The 14894-nt window shown below is 38.3% G+C and overlaps 1 protein-coding gene across 1 annotated transcript in view; it reads left to right on the forward strand.

Annotated features, from left to right (window-relative positions):
- Positions 1-8553: 8553 nt before the first annotated feature.
- The window catches only part of SDR42E2 (short chain dehydrogenase/reductase family 42E, member 2), a gene marked incomplete at both ends in the record, with an annotated part of 31019 nt that continues 24678 nt past the window's right edge, over positions 8554-14894 (forward strand). The window contains 7 exon segments of the mRNA XM_082292088.1: positions 8554-8685; positions 9548-9643; positions 10411-10471; positions 12244-12362; positions 12708-12783; positions 13799-13881; positions 14403-14540. Coding sequence (XP_082148214.1) covers positions 8554-8685; positions 9548-9643; positions 10411-10471; positions 12244-12362; positions 12708-12783; positions 13799-13881; positions 14403-14540 — 705 coding nt within the window.

Below are 14894 nucleotides of genomic sequence, written 5' to 3' on the forward strand. Positions count from 1 at the left end.
ATACTTGTTTTTTACTGATTTCTGTAATGACAGCTCATTAGTATTTTGTAGACGTTCACTGTTGTCTTTTAGAGGGTTAGAAATTCATCTCAGGTGTTTAATATATGTAATATAATAAAAATGGATTCAGACTTCAAAATTCAGATACTCGATCTGTGCTTATTCAGAGCCATTTGCATCTCCTGAGTGCCAGCTTATGGGGATGACTGGGTATCCTGTGATATGGGAGATAGTGTCTTTTCTGTCCCTTTATCTCTTTTATCTCTATAAAGAACTGAAAATTATTTCTATCATAAATGTATCTTTTTACTGTTGTATGCTCTGAGCCAGGTGACTCCAGCCTTCCATTGTTAGTACCAGCCTTCACTGGAATACTGCAGTTAAACTGGTGCTTTGTGCTATGCATCACCTTCTGTGATTTTGTTTGTGGATGTCTGTAACTGCTGAAATGATTTGATATGAAAATGTTAATTGTAAGTTAACAGGATTGGTTACATTTCTGTTTGGGGTATAGAAATAATAGATGATGATCACTGATAAAATGAGGATTTGTACTAACAGAAATGTTAAAACAGTAAATCCAGGTAGAAAGGATGAGCTTTCTGTATTGCCAAAAAGGGTTTCTTATTAGTTCCTTGGAGGATTTAAGAAATGTCACAGTACTGCAGCATAGATTCTTACATTCCTATAAAAGTACTTTAAAAGAACTTAAAATGAATTACACTTATGCAGGTGTGTGGTATCAGAGGCTCTTTGTGAAATAAGATCATAATGAACATGTTGGATTTTGCAAATGTGGATAAGCATCAGAGTATTTCAGTCTGTTGTGTTAGATTGCAATTGTCAGGGCTCTCATTTAGAGCCTTTTTCCCACCATACAATATTTGGTGTTCAGAGGTTTTACTCTATCAAAACAATTGCACTTACACAGTGTCTCTGTTGGCTGATAGTGGATCTGTAACCCTAAATTTGGGGCAGCCTACATGAATACTCATCACTGAGCTGTTTGTTTCAGCTTGGACTGGGCGTTTGTTTCTGTGGGCAGAGCACAGCACGTTGCTCTCGTTCTCCTGAGCATGATCTCACACTCGAAGTAGGTGTTGGGAACCCAGAGCCTTCTCTTGCTGGTGCTGTGAGCTAAGGGCTTCTCAGCCTCCTGTTAAGAAAAATGCAATGAAAAGTAAGGAGCAAGTGTTGATGTTAGAATTTGTATGAGCACAGAAGCTGGAAAATAGTCAGATATTACAGCACTGAGCCATTGCACCCCATCCAAGGTCTTTTCTTTTGCGTGTTCAGCCTGTGCAGCCGAAGCCATGTGGTCCTGCAGGCTGGTCAGTCCTGCTACCTCCTCAGAGCAGATCCTTCCTTTAAAATACAGATTCTGTCTCCTTACTACCTACCTGGAAACTCTCATCCTACCTGCTCCCATCAGTCTGAGGGCTGCTCAGCCAGGAAGACATTTTCAGGAGATGCCTCAGTGGGGATGACCTGAGTAATACTCGGTTTGTGACCTCAGTGTCGATCTGTCAGCTCTGTGTCATTTGCTTTCCTGGTTTGTGCTTGCTGGAATGCAACTCACTGTATTCAAGACATAATAAAAGAGGAGTTTTATAATTGACCAAATGCATATTTTTCTGCCAGCTCGTTTGCAAGTCATGTCATTGCTGTGACTCACTGAATAGGCTGATTTGTGTGCAATGAATTAAAGACAAATGGCTAAAGCAGTTACTACCTTCACGTGTGTGTGACCCCCTTCAAAAGAGTGCTGCTTTCACAGCTGGGAATTTCCGTGTGGAGCAGCTCATGTACTGCTATAATTTCCAGTTTCCAGCTGCTGAGCTGGGTTTAACTGGTGCAGATGTTCACAAACCATTCCTTAGCAAGGACTGGCAGTTCAGGAACTCCTTTGTGCATGGTTCAGCCTTAGCTGCTTCAGGGGACAGCTTCCAGAAGAGGGGTGGGACAGCTTGGCCAAGTAATGAATTCCTCCATCGAAATATGCCTGAATTTGAGTCACCCCCAGCAGTTCATGCTGCTTCAAAGGAAGGTAATGGCAGTGTGTGGTGTCCTTTAGAATTCTGTTCAGTAAGAATTTCTCTGTGTCCTGTAAGCATGTTGCTATTACTAGCATGTATCTAGATCTGTAACCACAAAGTTCCAAGACTTTAGGCACCCAAATGTGTCAATACAACTAAGTCACTGGAATTTTCATTGAATCATTTAAATGCATCTAAATTAGATGTATATCAGATGTATATTTCATTCCATTGACCTTTGATCCTCTGTGAAGCCATCTCAAACAGACGCTTATGAGATGTTTGCTTCCTGATTAGTTAAATAATATGAAGAGAGAGGAAGAAGGGAAAATTCAATTCCAGAAAATTGCCAGCATCAGAAAACACCCTTTTCCTTCCCTGTTACAAAAATGATCATTTAGGTTTTAAGTATAGAAGTAATTTATAAGGAGACTGATAATCCCTGACTCATTATATGAGACTTCATCTGTTAGAATCTTAAATGCTACCCAGAATTTGGTCAGTAGCTTAGGCAGACCTTGTAAGCCACAAGCTTATATCCTTTCAGTGACATGGGCTGCCTCTGTCACCATGGCCACTCCCAACGTGGTACCAAGGTTTTTCCAAATAGAGAACTAGCAAATAACAAACCTGCTGGAAGTGGGGTTATAATCTCTTTCAAACTTGCATCTGTATAGTTTGTTTGACACTTTTGTTGTCTCTGATTCCTGTGTGTAGCAAGCCAGGCTGCGATCCCTGCTAATTGTATAGAAACATGCCTTTATTCAGTACAATGTAACACAGTATTTTTATTTATGATGCATTTGTATTCCTTCCCTTCAAATTTTGCATAAACTCTCCTCTTCTTAAAGAGACCCGAGGGCTAATACAGGGATGTTCATTGGTGCTGTGAGAAGTTGCTTTGTTTCTTCCTGTAATTCCATCCTGACTTGGCAATGCAGGCTCAGAGTTATCATTTCATTTGACCTGTAAATCAATCTGTGTAACATGCAAAGTAACCACGAATGCAAAGGAAATGAGAACAAAGTCATTTGAAAAGCATTTTATGTGGCACGTTCCAAGGCTGTATTTATGTGTGCTTTATTCCCTCCATGAGGATACAGTGAAATATGCAGAACTGTAACACAAATACACAAAGAAACAGGGAAAAGGAAGGAGAGAGTGAGAATATTTATGTATGTTAATGAAGAATGGAGGGATTTAAGAAGAACCTGATCTCTTAGCTTTGCAGCGAGGAATAAGGATCTGCATCTTCTTTTCATTTCTGGCCTGGACTTGGAGCATGACATGGGTAAGTTGCTTTCCCCGTGTCTTACTCCTCTAACTTAGCAAGGAATGTGAAGAATGTTGTATTATCATAACACTTTGGGTATTATATTTGTTGTTGCATTAATGTTGTGTTGGTAAGCATTTTTAAGGATGACTTCATGCCTTAGAAATATTTGATATGTACCAATGTTTAGCATTTGGTTATATGAAAAATATTCTGAAGCTTCCTTTCACAAATTCAGATCCCATGATTTATCTTTTTGACCAAAAATTATAAGCACAGCTAGACATAGAGTTCTGTTGTTTTCCTCTTTTCCATTAACATTGCAAGACCTGATTTAAATGTTTTTTAACATTTTTTATCTTCTCTCACATAAAGAGTGAATATCTTACTGATGACAGTTCCCTTCCCTCGGCTCTCTGTTGTTTTAGACTCAGTCCTTGTTATGAGGGTGATTGTTTTTGTAGTCACAAAGAGATAAGTACCCTTAGTCAGAAGTACTTACACCCTACAACAGCTCTGCCCAGACTCCTCTGGAGCTGCAGAGGGGATCAGTGCTCTGGCACCCTGTCCAAACGAGTCTCACCACTCTGAGTTCACGAACTGTCAGTACCTGTGATGGGGCATCTGCATGTGAACAAGTGCACAAGGAGGTGCTCAAACACATGGCAAGCTTGGACAACTCTACTAATTGAGGGCTTAGATTCAGAAAATTTTAATAAGTTAAATGAAGAGAGGGTATTTTTTATATTGCAGCTATTTCAGCAAAACCCTGTCCTTGAGTAGCTTTAAGAGAGCTTAGTCTCTTCTTTTCTGCTATTCCTCTGCCCTTGGGCCCTCCAGAATGTCCCATCCTGCCTGTGACTCACGCCAAATATCCGGCTGTCACCTTAACTCACACCTCTGTCGAGCTCTTCATGCTCTGGTTACGTCTGTTAAAGGCTCCTTTCTGCATAGCATCTGCCACACTTGAAAACCATTCTTCAGGTTCCTGTTAGCTCACAGCTGGAGCACAGCTCCTGTTCTGTGGCCTGGGAGGGCAGAGCTGTGAAGTTCACAGGACCTGTTGAGTGACAGAGACTCAGACCTGGTCTCCACATCTGCCTTCTGGGCCATGGTTTGAAACCCTGCTGGGGTCCAGAACCCAGCAGTGCCCAGAACTAGCACAGGGACCAGGCTTTGTATGCTGGAGACAGAGATTGTCTTGTCTGTCTTATGCCAAATCCTCCTTACTCAATTCAGGCTTGGCTCTACCAGCATGTGATTTGAAATGAACTTGTGTAAGTTCCTGGGTTCCTCTTTGAAACAGTGCAATTACATTTCAACATTGCTTTACCATGTGGATGTCAGTAACATTTTGGTAAGCCAACACAACATTTCAGAAATATGGACCTTCTCCATGTAAATAAATGGACAAACTGTCTGACACCTTCCTGCTGTATTTTATAGTCATCTGCTACAAGTACTGGATGTTTTGTTTGTTTCTATGTGCCTACATGACCTATGACTGGTCACAGGAGAAAAAATAGAAAAAGGCAGTATAGAATTGTGATACAAGACCAAAAGCAAGCTCCCAATCTTAATGCAGCAGCTTCTCTCCTTGAAACTTTAGCTTCTGTTTCTTTCAGAAATACTAAGCAGGATTCATTGAATAAAATATGGGCACCCCTCTTTACTAAAGGTAAGAGAATAAGCATAACAGGAGAGGTACAAAATACCAGTTCTGAGAACTCCTCTGAGGTGTCCCCTTCTTGCCAAGGTGGAAACCAAAGCCAAGTTAAAATACTCTTTGTTAAATTTCACTGAAGAGTGAGGGATTGATATCCCCTGAATAAGCTGACCAGCTGCTTTGACTTGTGAAGGAACTCTGGAATAGTTCAGTGAGAGAGTGGGCACTTTATTTCTTGCATTAAATGGGGAAAACTGTCAGTGCTGTGGACAGCTCAAAACAGAGAATTTGGTGTTCTTGGGGGTTTTACTGTGAGCTGAGCTTGTCACCCAGCAATCCAAGAAGTGCAGATTAATTTGACAGGTTCAGAGGTGCCGGTTCTAATGCCGACTGTAGGGACTTTGGAACATACATGTTATGCTAAGATACGTTTTCCTTGTCAGCACATGAACATTAAATTACATTTAAATTGCAATTGGTTACCTATGAACTTGAGATATTTCTAACATGCCAACACTGAAAATTGTAGTAATTTATATTTAGATGTGGGAGTGTTTCTTTAGCATCTTAACTACTGTTTTGAGACTTAATTTTAGACACACCCATTTAAAAATGTTGGCTTTGATTTCTCATTGTTTAATTTGCAAAAGCATATGTGTTTTAAAAGTGCTTTAAAACCTTAGGACAGAGAACATATATAATTATTAATAATTTCATTAATTCATCGTTCATTTTAAATGCATTATTTAACAGTAAATCACCTTTTCCTGTTCTGGTGTGCACAAGGTAGTTTATTACCTTCATTCATCTTGGAAGGCAGAGAACAACCCTTGTGCCTCTCTGCAAATACAAAACTGGGTAGGGGATGGAGATAGAAAAGTCAGGATGAAAGTGCTGTGTAGCACTGCCAAACAGGATTTTTGTTTCTTCTCTAGTACAGTTCTTCTCTATCTACAGGAAAACTCTAGTACAGTTTATCTACAGAATAACAATATACCAAGGGTATATTTATGTTGTGTAGTGTCATACACTTTTACCAGGTCAGTGAGAGGTACCATCCTGTTAAGAATGGTCTGATGTGGAGAAATTTTTTTTTTCCTGAAAAGGAACGTAAATTATGTACTAATTAAGCCCTGCCCTTTTTTGGCTCCCAGCCCAACCACCAGCTACAAAGGAGCAGGAACAGCAAAAGACCTGAGCACACGTGAACTTCTCTGTCTGCCTGAGAGTACCTGATGCCCTTGAGTCACAGATTGTCCAGCAAAGAGACATCTCACCCTCCTACCTGGACAGGAAGGACTGGGACAGTGCTGACAGCAGGATTCTACCACAGGTACTTACTACTACTTTGGCTGTTTTTAAATATCTGATATGTTTGACTCTAACTTTTTATGGGAAGTAATTAGAACACTTCTGGTATTTGAAATGACAGTAGGGGAGCTACGAGCAACTCACACTGCATGTGCTGCATGAGATGTAGCTATGCTTATCATGCAGAATACATTAATAAATCAGAATAGCTCCTATAAATTCAGAGAAAAAAGAGCTACTGATTCTGGAAAGAAGTATTTTTTTTAAAGAAAGTTGTTTACATTTGAAATTTGAAAACAATTTTCTAATTCCATGAAGCAGATTAATATATTAATGCTATTAGTGCTTTTGAAGAGATTACTAAAAAAAAAAATCTTTAAACTCTTTCATGTGACCTCCAGCTTACTTAAATCTTCATGAGATACTAATGACAAGTATTCAAATATATACCATTTCTCAAATGTCTTTTTGTAGTATATGTGATAAGCTTAACTTTAGGTCTCCTTACAGTGTATAAAAAGATGCTTTTTCTCAGAAGACAAGGAAAAAGAATTTTATATGGCTTAAGACTCCTGCGTAGCATAATCCAGGAGTACAAATTTATGTTTCCTTGCTTGAACAAGACAGCATACTTTTTTCAGTTGTATTATATTAGTTCTAGTTTAAATTTTGTTTTGAAATGTGGATTGTTTTTCGTTTTTGAAATGTCAGGATGTTTTTCAACATAAGGAGCTTGTGTTTTACACTGTTAAGCCACTCACTTTGCTGAATTGAGTGAACTGTCATTGGTGTTAAAGCCATGTAACAGCATGGAGAATATAGTAATTTCCTGTGTCTGAAATCTAAAAATCAAGATATAAAATAAGAAAAATATCGCAAACAAAGTTATAAAATATTAACTAAGCAATAGCAAAGGTAGTCCATAATTTTGTGTGCTGTGGCTGCATTTTGTGTTACTTTTCTAGAATTTTTTTGTCACCCTGGAAGTGACAGAGATGCCAGCTACCAGCCATGCCCAGTTTCTGCCTGAGCTCTGCTGAAGCCTGGTGTAAATGGCTGAGAGCGAGCTGTACTTAACTATGAGGTTCCTCTCATATGAGGACCTCTCCTGCTATGAGAAAACCAAAATAATCTGCAGAGATTGGGTCCATATTCCTGTAATAGCCTGCAGGCACCCAGTTTGGCTCCCACTTTACAGTGACATGACTGATTTCAGATTTATTTCTTCTGGGTTTCTGTTTGAGGGTGTAACAGCCTAGATCCTAATGTGCAAAGGCCAAGCATGGAATTAGGACAGCAGGGGCTCTCTGTGTGGGAGAATTAAATGGACTCATTTCTTGGACAACACTGTGGTCTGGAATACCAGTCATTTGAGGTACAGAAGATAAGTGAATTTCTAAACAGAAGTGATCAATGTAGAATAAACTAATTTGCAATACAGAACAAGGTGTACAGATGGGTAATTCCCATGGAGTTGTTATCCTAGAATGATATTCTAATCCGTTTTCCCAAGCAGATGAACCCACAGGGCAGATGGTTTATCTCTTCTGCCCCTTGTCAGTGTAGCTGCCTGTGAATGCCTATAGAGAACATTTTGGTCAAAAGTTAGTGAGAACTGGACAGAAAACGAAATACATTTCATGTATAACCAGAAAAGCTTAAAATGGTAACAAATTTTTATCATTGCTGAAGACCCAAATGTGAAATAAAGTGAATTTTAAAAGTAGAATGAATCCTTCCTTATGTTCCTTATCTAACGTCTTGGTTTATTTTCCTGAGTAGTAGGATAACATCTATTTGGCATTAATGTATCAGAAGTTAATGAGTTTTCAAAGGTAAAATGTTTGATTGAACCAAGCATTCAAAAATGCAATCATAGCTGTTAAGGTTAGGTAATTATAATGGCTCTAAAATTCTGTAATTTCTCTTCATTTTATATAATACGACATTTAGTGATATGAGGAAAAGACTAAATCTTGGAATATAAAAGTATTCAGACTCATTACACATTATACACAGCCCATCAGCGAAATTATGAATTTATACATTTTAAACATATTAAGATAATAAACTAGTATAGGACCATTGTAATGTGAAAGTAATTGAAATTACCCAGATCTCAGAGCACTATGCAGGAATTTTCAAGAGATTTCTTTGTTGCAGTTGTGATGCCAGAGGGGTTCACAGAAGAGCTCCACAGCAGCCAGCCCTGTGAGAGCCAAGTGCCGGAGCCTGCTGGGCTGCTGGCTGCCAGGAGCACCAGGACAATGGTGACAGGAGGTGGGGGCTACCTGGGATACAATCTGGGATGTGCCCTCGTTAGCTCAGGAATTGCTGTTGTGCTGTTCGATGTACGGAAACCTAAATGGGAAATTCCAAGCGGAGCAGATTTTTTCAAGGTATGTTACATGTCTGATGCTCATTGTCAAGGCTTCCTCTTAAGGACCTTTGATTAAAACATTTACTGAAAAGCTTTTCAGGACAAGTTCATTACAGGAAATAATATAGTATCTAATATTTGGAAATATCTGAATTCTGAACACCAAGGTACTATATTTTTATTGATATCTGTATGTATGGGGAGTACTGTTAATGTAGCATTACCTGGTATACAAAAATGCAATACTCTAACCCCACCATAGCATTTAATACTAGATACAGGTGTGTTCAGTGATAAATGGAATTTCATAAATGTGATTGTAATACACTAATGTACACTAAATAAAGTATTAAATCCATATAGAGTGTATTAGGGTTTTCACTCTTGTGTAAAACTGTAATTAAAGTTATCATACAGTGCACCACAAATAAACCTTAAAAAGAGACATTTGTGAAAGCAGCACAAATCAGGTGTCAAGGTGCCAACAGAAACGGGGTTCTCTTATTTGGTGATTCCAAGGCAAACAGCTGAACCCTTCCTGCTGTGATTTATTGTCCCTGGGGCTCGATTCTCCAGCCCTTGCTGCTCCCATTCAAGTCAAACAAGTTTTGCCAGGCTGGAGGCTGCAGGACTAAGCGTGAAAATACGCATTATAATCAAAGCCAACAAGAGTCATCTTTGTTTTGCAACAAAATACTGGCAAAATTCTTAGTCATTGATTTTTCTGCCTGTTCATAATGCTTTATTTAATTGTTGTTAAGTACTGTGAAAAATAGACCAGAATAGCTTTAGATTTTCCTTACTGGCCATAGTTAATATAGTTCTAGAGAGAATGTAAGGAGCTCTGCCTGTCAAAACTCCATTCTTTTCTCATTTTACAGGGTGATGTGAGGGACTATGAAGCAGTGTTCAAAGCATGTGAAGGGGTTGACTGTGTTTTCCATGTAGCTGCATGTGGAATGTCAGGATTGGAACAAGCAAGTACCATCTCCTAAAGTTTTCTTTGGTTACTTTGAGAAAGAAAAAAATTGTCTGCATGTAACAAAGAATGTAATTTTATGGTATTTATGTCAGACAGAAATTGTTATAAAGGTCAAGTCATCCATACAGGCAACAAGGGAGGTATTCCTTAAATAATAAAAGTCAAAGTGTGAAAGCAACGTACTACAAAATATTCTAGAATAATGAGATCACAGTTTTAAGATCTTGGATAAGAAGGTACAGTCGTTTTCTCTGATTTGAAGAAGAGTGACAGCACTGCTCTAAAACTAATACTGATGTATTTTCTTCTTGTGAATTCAGTCATGAGGAAACAGACCTCAGTCAACATGTTATGCTGAATAACAGTGATATTCACAGAGGGTGTTATCAAAAAAGTCATGAACCTACTGATTTATTTCTAGGAACAGGACAGATTGCCACTGGAACAAGAACTTGTGAAAGCTTTCAGGGAGCATAACCCTGCCTGTAATTCTTGTTTCTGTATCATGGATTATCTGGGGTGTGACAAAATATTGAAGCATTGCTATTTCCCATTAGATGCATTTTATCTTTCATTTTCAACTTTCTTTACTCATACACTAAACAAGACAATAAACACGAGAACTGCCAGAAATCACTGTATGTCAGAACTGTAACAAATATTAAAAAAAGGCCTCAGCTGTTCTAGATCTGGCAATTGTAACCATCATATTGTGAATGTTACTTGTTTGATAATTAAATCTTGTGCAAACTTTATTTCTAGCTTCAAAAGAAAGATCAGATTGAATCCATAAATGTTGGCGGCACAAAAATAATAATTGATGGTAGGTACCTAGATTTTCTTTCTCTGCATCTGATCCAAACCATGAATTAAAAAAACTTTCTAACTGGATGTTTCCTGTGAAGATCAGGCACTAAAATGAGGCTCTTCTCTCCCTCCTGTCAGAGCATGATGTAAACCTGGGTTTGCAGGCCCCAAGCTGGTAGACTTGCCACTGGTTTGAACTGGGGATAGATTTTCAATGTGGACTTCATTCCTTGGCAGTCCAACTAAAGCTCTCCTCCATGTACTGGTTAATTTTTTTCCCTTTACTCTATGTAATGGAGCAGTGTTACCCTCTTTCCTCATAGAACTAAGATGAGAGCTGTTGTACTGTTTGTTGTATCATAAACATTTGGTAGCAGGCACCATAGAAGTACAAGTATATTTAGCTATTATTTTATCACAGTAATACAGAAAATCTTCCATCCTTTCTGCTCATCTGTGATCCCTTTTTATTACATACTGATTTTTAACTACTGTCTCTGCAAGATGCCAGTAGATCTCTTTCAGTATATTCAATTCCAGTAAGAATGTTTTCCGAGTGTACTGTAAATACCAAAGCTACTTTCTCTTTGTTTTTCTTTCAAAAACCAAATGGGAGGAAAGAAAAAAAAAGCATAAAAATGGCAAGATCAGTTTTTATTTAGACTAATTTTCATGCTGCCTGTGTGTTATTTCTGGAAAAAAATGCAGAAATGGAATAGTAGGCAAGTAAAGCTCTAAATGAGTTAGAAGGAAGAGTTGCCACATATTCCCTTCTTCCCACCCCAACCTCCAAACCCACAGAAACACGTCATGTCAAATTTCCATAGGTTCCCAGCAAATCAAGAGGCTGGGAGGAGCATGAACCTGTTCATCTACATTTTAATCATACACCTTATTATTGTATTTTTTCCCAAATATTTACAACAATAATTAACATTTATGATTTTCAAAATGAGCCAATGAACCAGCTGGAAAGACTGCCCTGTACATTCTAAACATTCCTGATTTTGAATATTAATTCACTTCCATTTTAAGAATATTGTTAAATAAAAAGGAAATTTACATTATTCAAGTTTGCAATGACATATATGCAGCAGAATTTAGCTACACAAGACTGAAATCTGTAATTAAGTCTTTGTTTTGCATATAACATTAATTTTCTTCGTATTTGAAGCACTGCTGATTATACACTAGCAGGGTGTGTTTTCCTGTTAACACATCATTTGTCACTTATGAGCAGACTGAGACAAAGGCAGTTTTGTGGCATGTGGGCAGAGCTGGCCTGTGCTCCTGTGTGACTGCATGTTCCATCAAATGGGGTGCAAGAGGCAGCTCATGGGACCCAGGGCAAAGCCTTGGAGTGGCTGGTCCCCACAGCACTGCCCCAAGGGCTGTCCCACACCAATGTTCTTACTCATCTCCTTTGTGTTCAATTTGTAAAATGAACGTGTTTTAAGAAAGGTTTCTCAAGGAGGAGTTTTTCCCCCATGAAGATAATTCCTCTGTCCAGTTGATGACTGCAAACCAGTGATATGATAGTTACAGGTATGTCATCATGAAACATTTGGTGACCACAAGGTGTAATATTCACATAGCAGATATTTGGGATGAAAAATTCCAGCTGAATGGAAGATAATATTATATTAAATGATAAGGTAATGTTAAAATTGAAATAATACTTTTTTTCTATAAACATAATGTTTGTTTTCAAAAAGAAAATCTGCCAGTTCAGTTATTTCTCCCTCTTTATTTTTGTTTTAAAATAATTTATTTTGTGTATCATTGTAGTCTGCAAACAAAGAAATATCCCTAGACTGATATATACCAGTACAGTGAATGTGGTGTTTGGAGGGAATCCTATAGAAGAAGGAGATGAAGAAACTGTACCATATTTTCCACTGGAAAAGGTACTTCGTTCATGGGATGGTGTGGCATTTACTGTGCTCCAAAGGGTAGATTGTGCCAAGGATGTTCTGAGAGCAGTTGTTTTACTGCAGATGTTCTCAGTACATTCAGCTCAAGAAGTGAGTTAAATAAATACTAATGGACTTAAATTCCCTCTGAAGCTAAGCTTGTGCCACTAATTTTTAAGTCTGTTTTTTGTCATAAACAAACTATATATTTACTAAATCTTATTATTTCTAGTTTTGTTTTGCTCAGCTGATACCTGTGAGCTGGCTAGATTGAAATGTCAGTCAGAAACAGTAAGTTTAATATAATTTAATAATTATCTTATTCTGCTTTCTTTATAGCAATTTAATCATTATTCTAGAACCAAGGCAATTGCAGACCAAATGGTTCTTGCTGCTAATGGAACTTTACTAAAAGGTACATATAAAGTATTTGGGGGTTTTCTATCATTAGGAGTGCTAATGGGCATTCCTTTCTCTGGTTGCTCATTTATCAATAGGATACTTTAACTGAAATAAGGATTTATTTGATTCTACTCCTCTCTTTGGTGGATAATTAGCTGTTCTGATAATACCAATCTGTCAGCACTGTCCAATGGGTCCTTCTTGTAATCCCACGGCTCACAAGTGTCTGGGGAAGAATAGTCCCAGTTTCCTAAAGAGATTGGTAATATCAGGGACATGTTGACTTCTAGTCAACATGAATAGTTGTGGCTAAAAATCTATCTGAACATGGCAAGGGAAATACGTCTCCTTGCTTTTAGATACATATTTTGCTATTCCTACTGATTTCTCTTAACAGAAAAGATGTCAAACGTAAGTTAGTTGGGGATTCAATTTTAGCATCCTTGATTAACTACTGAGCAAATGCCTATGACCTGATATTCTTGGCCGTATGAAAGGTGTCATTGTGCCTGTTCTCAGGAGTCAGAGGAGTCTGCTTACTCATTCACATGTCAATCTTAGAGTATTAATTTTGATTCACAATATTCAAACTCATTTGAAAGCCTCTGTTTAGGAGACTTCTTCCATTCCTTTATGGCGCCCTTGATCTGCAAGCAAGCACGGAGTCTGGATATAGCAAATTGAGTGGTCTGTTTCCAGTATTGCACATGTCTAGAGTGGACAAATATAAGTTGTAAACTTCTCTCTGTAATAAATAGAAAAAGTCAATCAAGCAGGAGGAAAGTTTGACTTGTCCTGTTCCTATTCAAACTCTTATGGGATTTGGTTTTCCAGGCTGCTAAGCTCAGGTCTGTCACTGCTACTGAATTCAGTTTTGCACAACAATGAAATCAGGTTCCCAGGAAGCTGAACCACACAGAATGGTCAGACTGAGCCTTAATTTTGAAAGTGTAAAATTCAGACAGTGTGTGTCAACCATATGTTGCCATCACAGCTGTCTAACAATCACCTGTTGCTCTCTCTCCAAGGAGGGGACAAGCTCCACACATGTGTGCTTCGCCCACCGGGCATCTATGGACCAGAAGAGCAGCGGCACCTGCCTCGAGTAGCCGTATGTGTTTTGTAGTCAGCTCTGGAGGACACCACGAGTAGTTGTAAGGGCATAACACAAGTGGGGTACCTTGATTGCAGTTCTTAACCATTCCTGCAGGAATGTGGTGAAAGCTCAGGGACAGGTGATGTGGTGCAGGGTAACAGACAGCAGGAAAGCAGCACTGCGGGCCAGGATCAAGCTGGGCTTTTCAGTGAAAAGAGAAAATGGAAGGCTGAAATGCCATGGCAAAAGAAGTAGGTTTGCATCCCTATTGTTTAATGGAAATACTGTCTTTTAAATATCCACTTTAGTTTCTGCTAAACAGTATAATGTCACCATATTTTGCCACTGCCTATCAGTGCAACCATCTTTGATTTACAAAACCACCCACTAGTTGGATTTTTTTCTTGTGACACCTTTCTTGTGTTGCAATTGTACACAAATACAGCAAGTTCCAAGTATTTGGGTTGACACAAAATTAATGTTATACTGCATAATAAAGGTATAATGTAATTATCTCATGTTTTCTGTTTCTACAGATAAATATCCAGCGGAGACTTTTTAACTTCAAATTCGGGAATCACAAAGTTCAGATGAACTGGGTTCACATAGGAAATCTAGTGCAAGCTCATTTACTGGCTGCTGAGGCTCTCACCTCTGAGAAGGGCTACGTAGCTGTAAGTAAACAATATAATCATTGTGAGTTCTCAAACAAGTTTAATTTTTGATGTTTTGAGACCAAAGAGTCTCCAAAAAGTCATATGCTAAATTCTCTAAAATGGTGTGTGGCTCCACAAGCACATAGACAGTGCAAATGCAAATACATTTTGCTCGTATCTTGATGATGTTTTTGTTTGGTTTGAAAAGACACAATTTCCTGGGTTACTGGAAGAAAATGTATTTTTAACTAGCTTAATATATTCACCATTACACAAATCTATATATCCTGTTCTCTTGAAAATAGGTTCTGATCCTAGATGCATAAAATTCAGAGCAATCATTCTGAGGCATTCCAGTTGAATTTTCAGAGC

The sequence above is a fragment of the Coloeus monedula genome, assembly GCF_965178545.1.
Source record: "Coloeus monedula genome assembly, chromosome: 16".
NCBI classification, from domain to species: domain Eukaryota; kingdom Metazoa; phylum Chordata; class Aves; order Passeriformes; family Corvidae; genus Coloeus; species Coloeus monedula.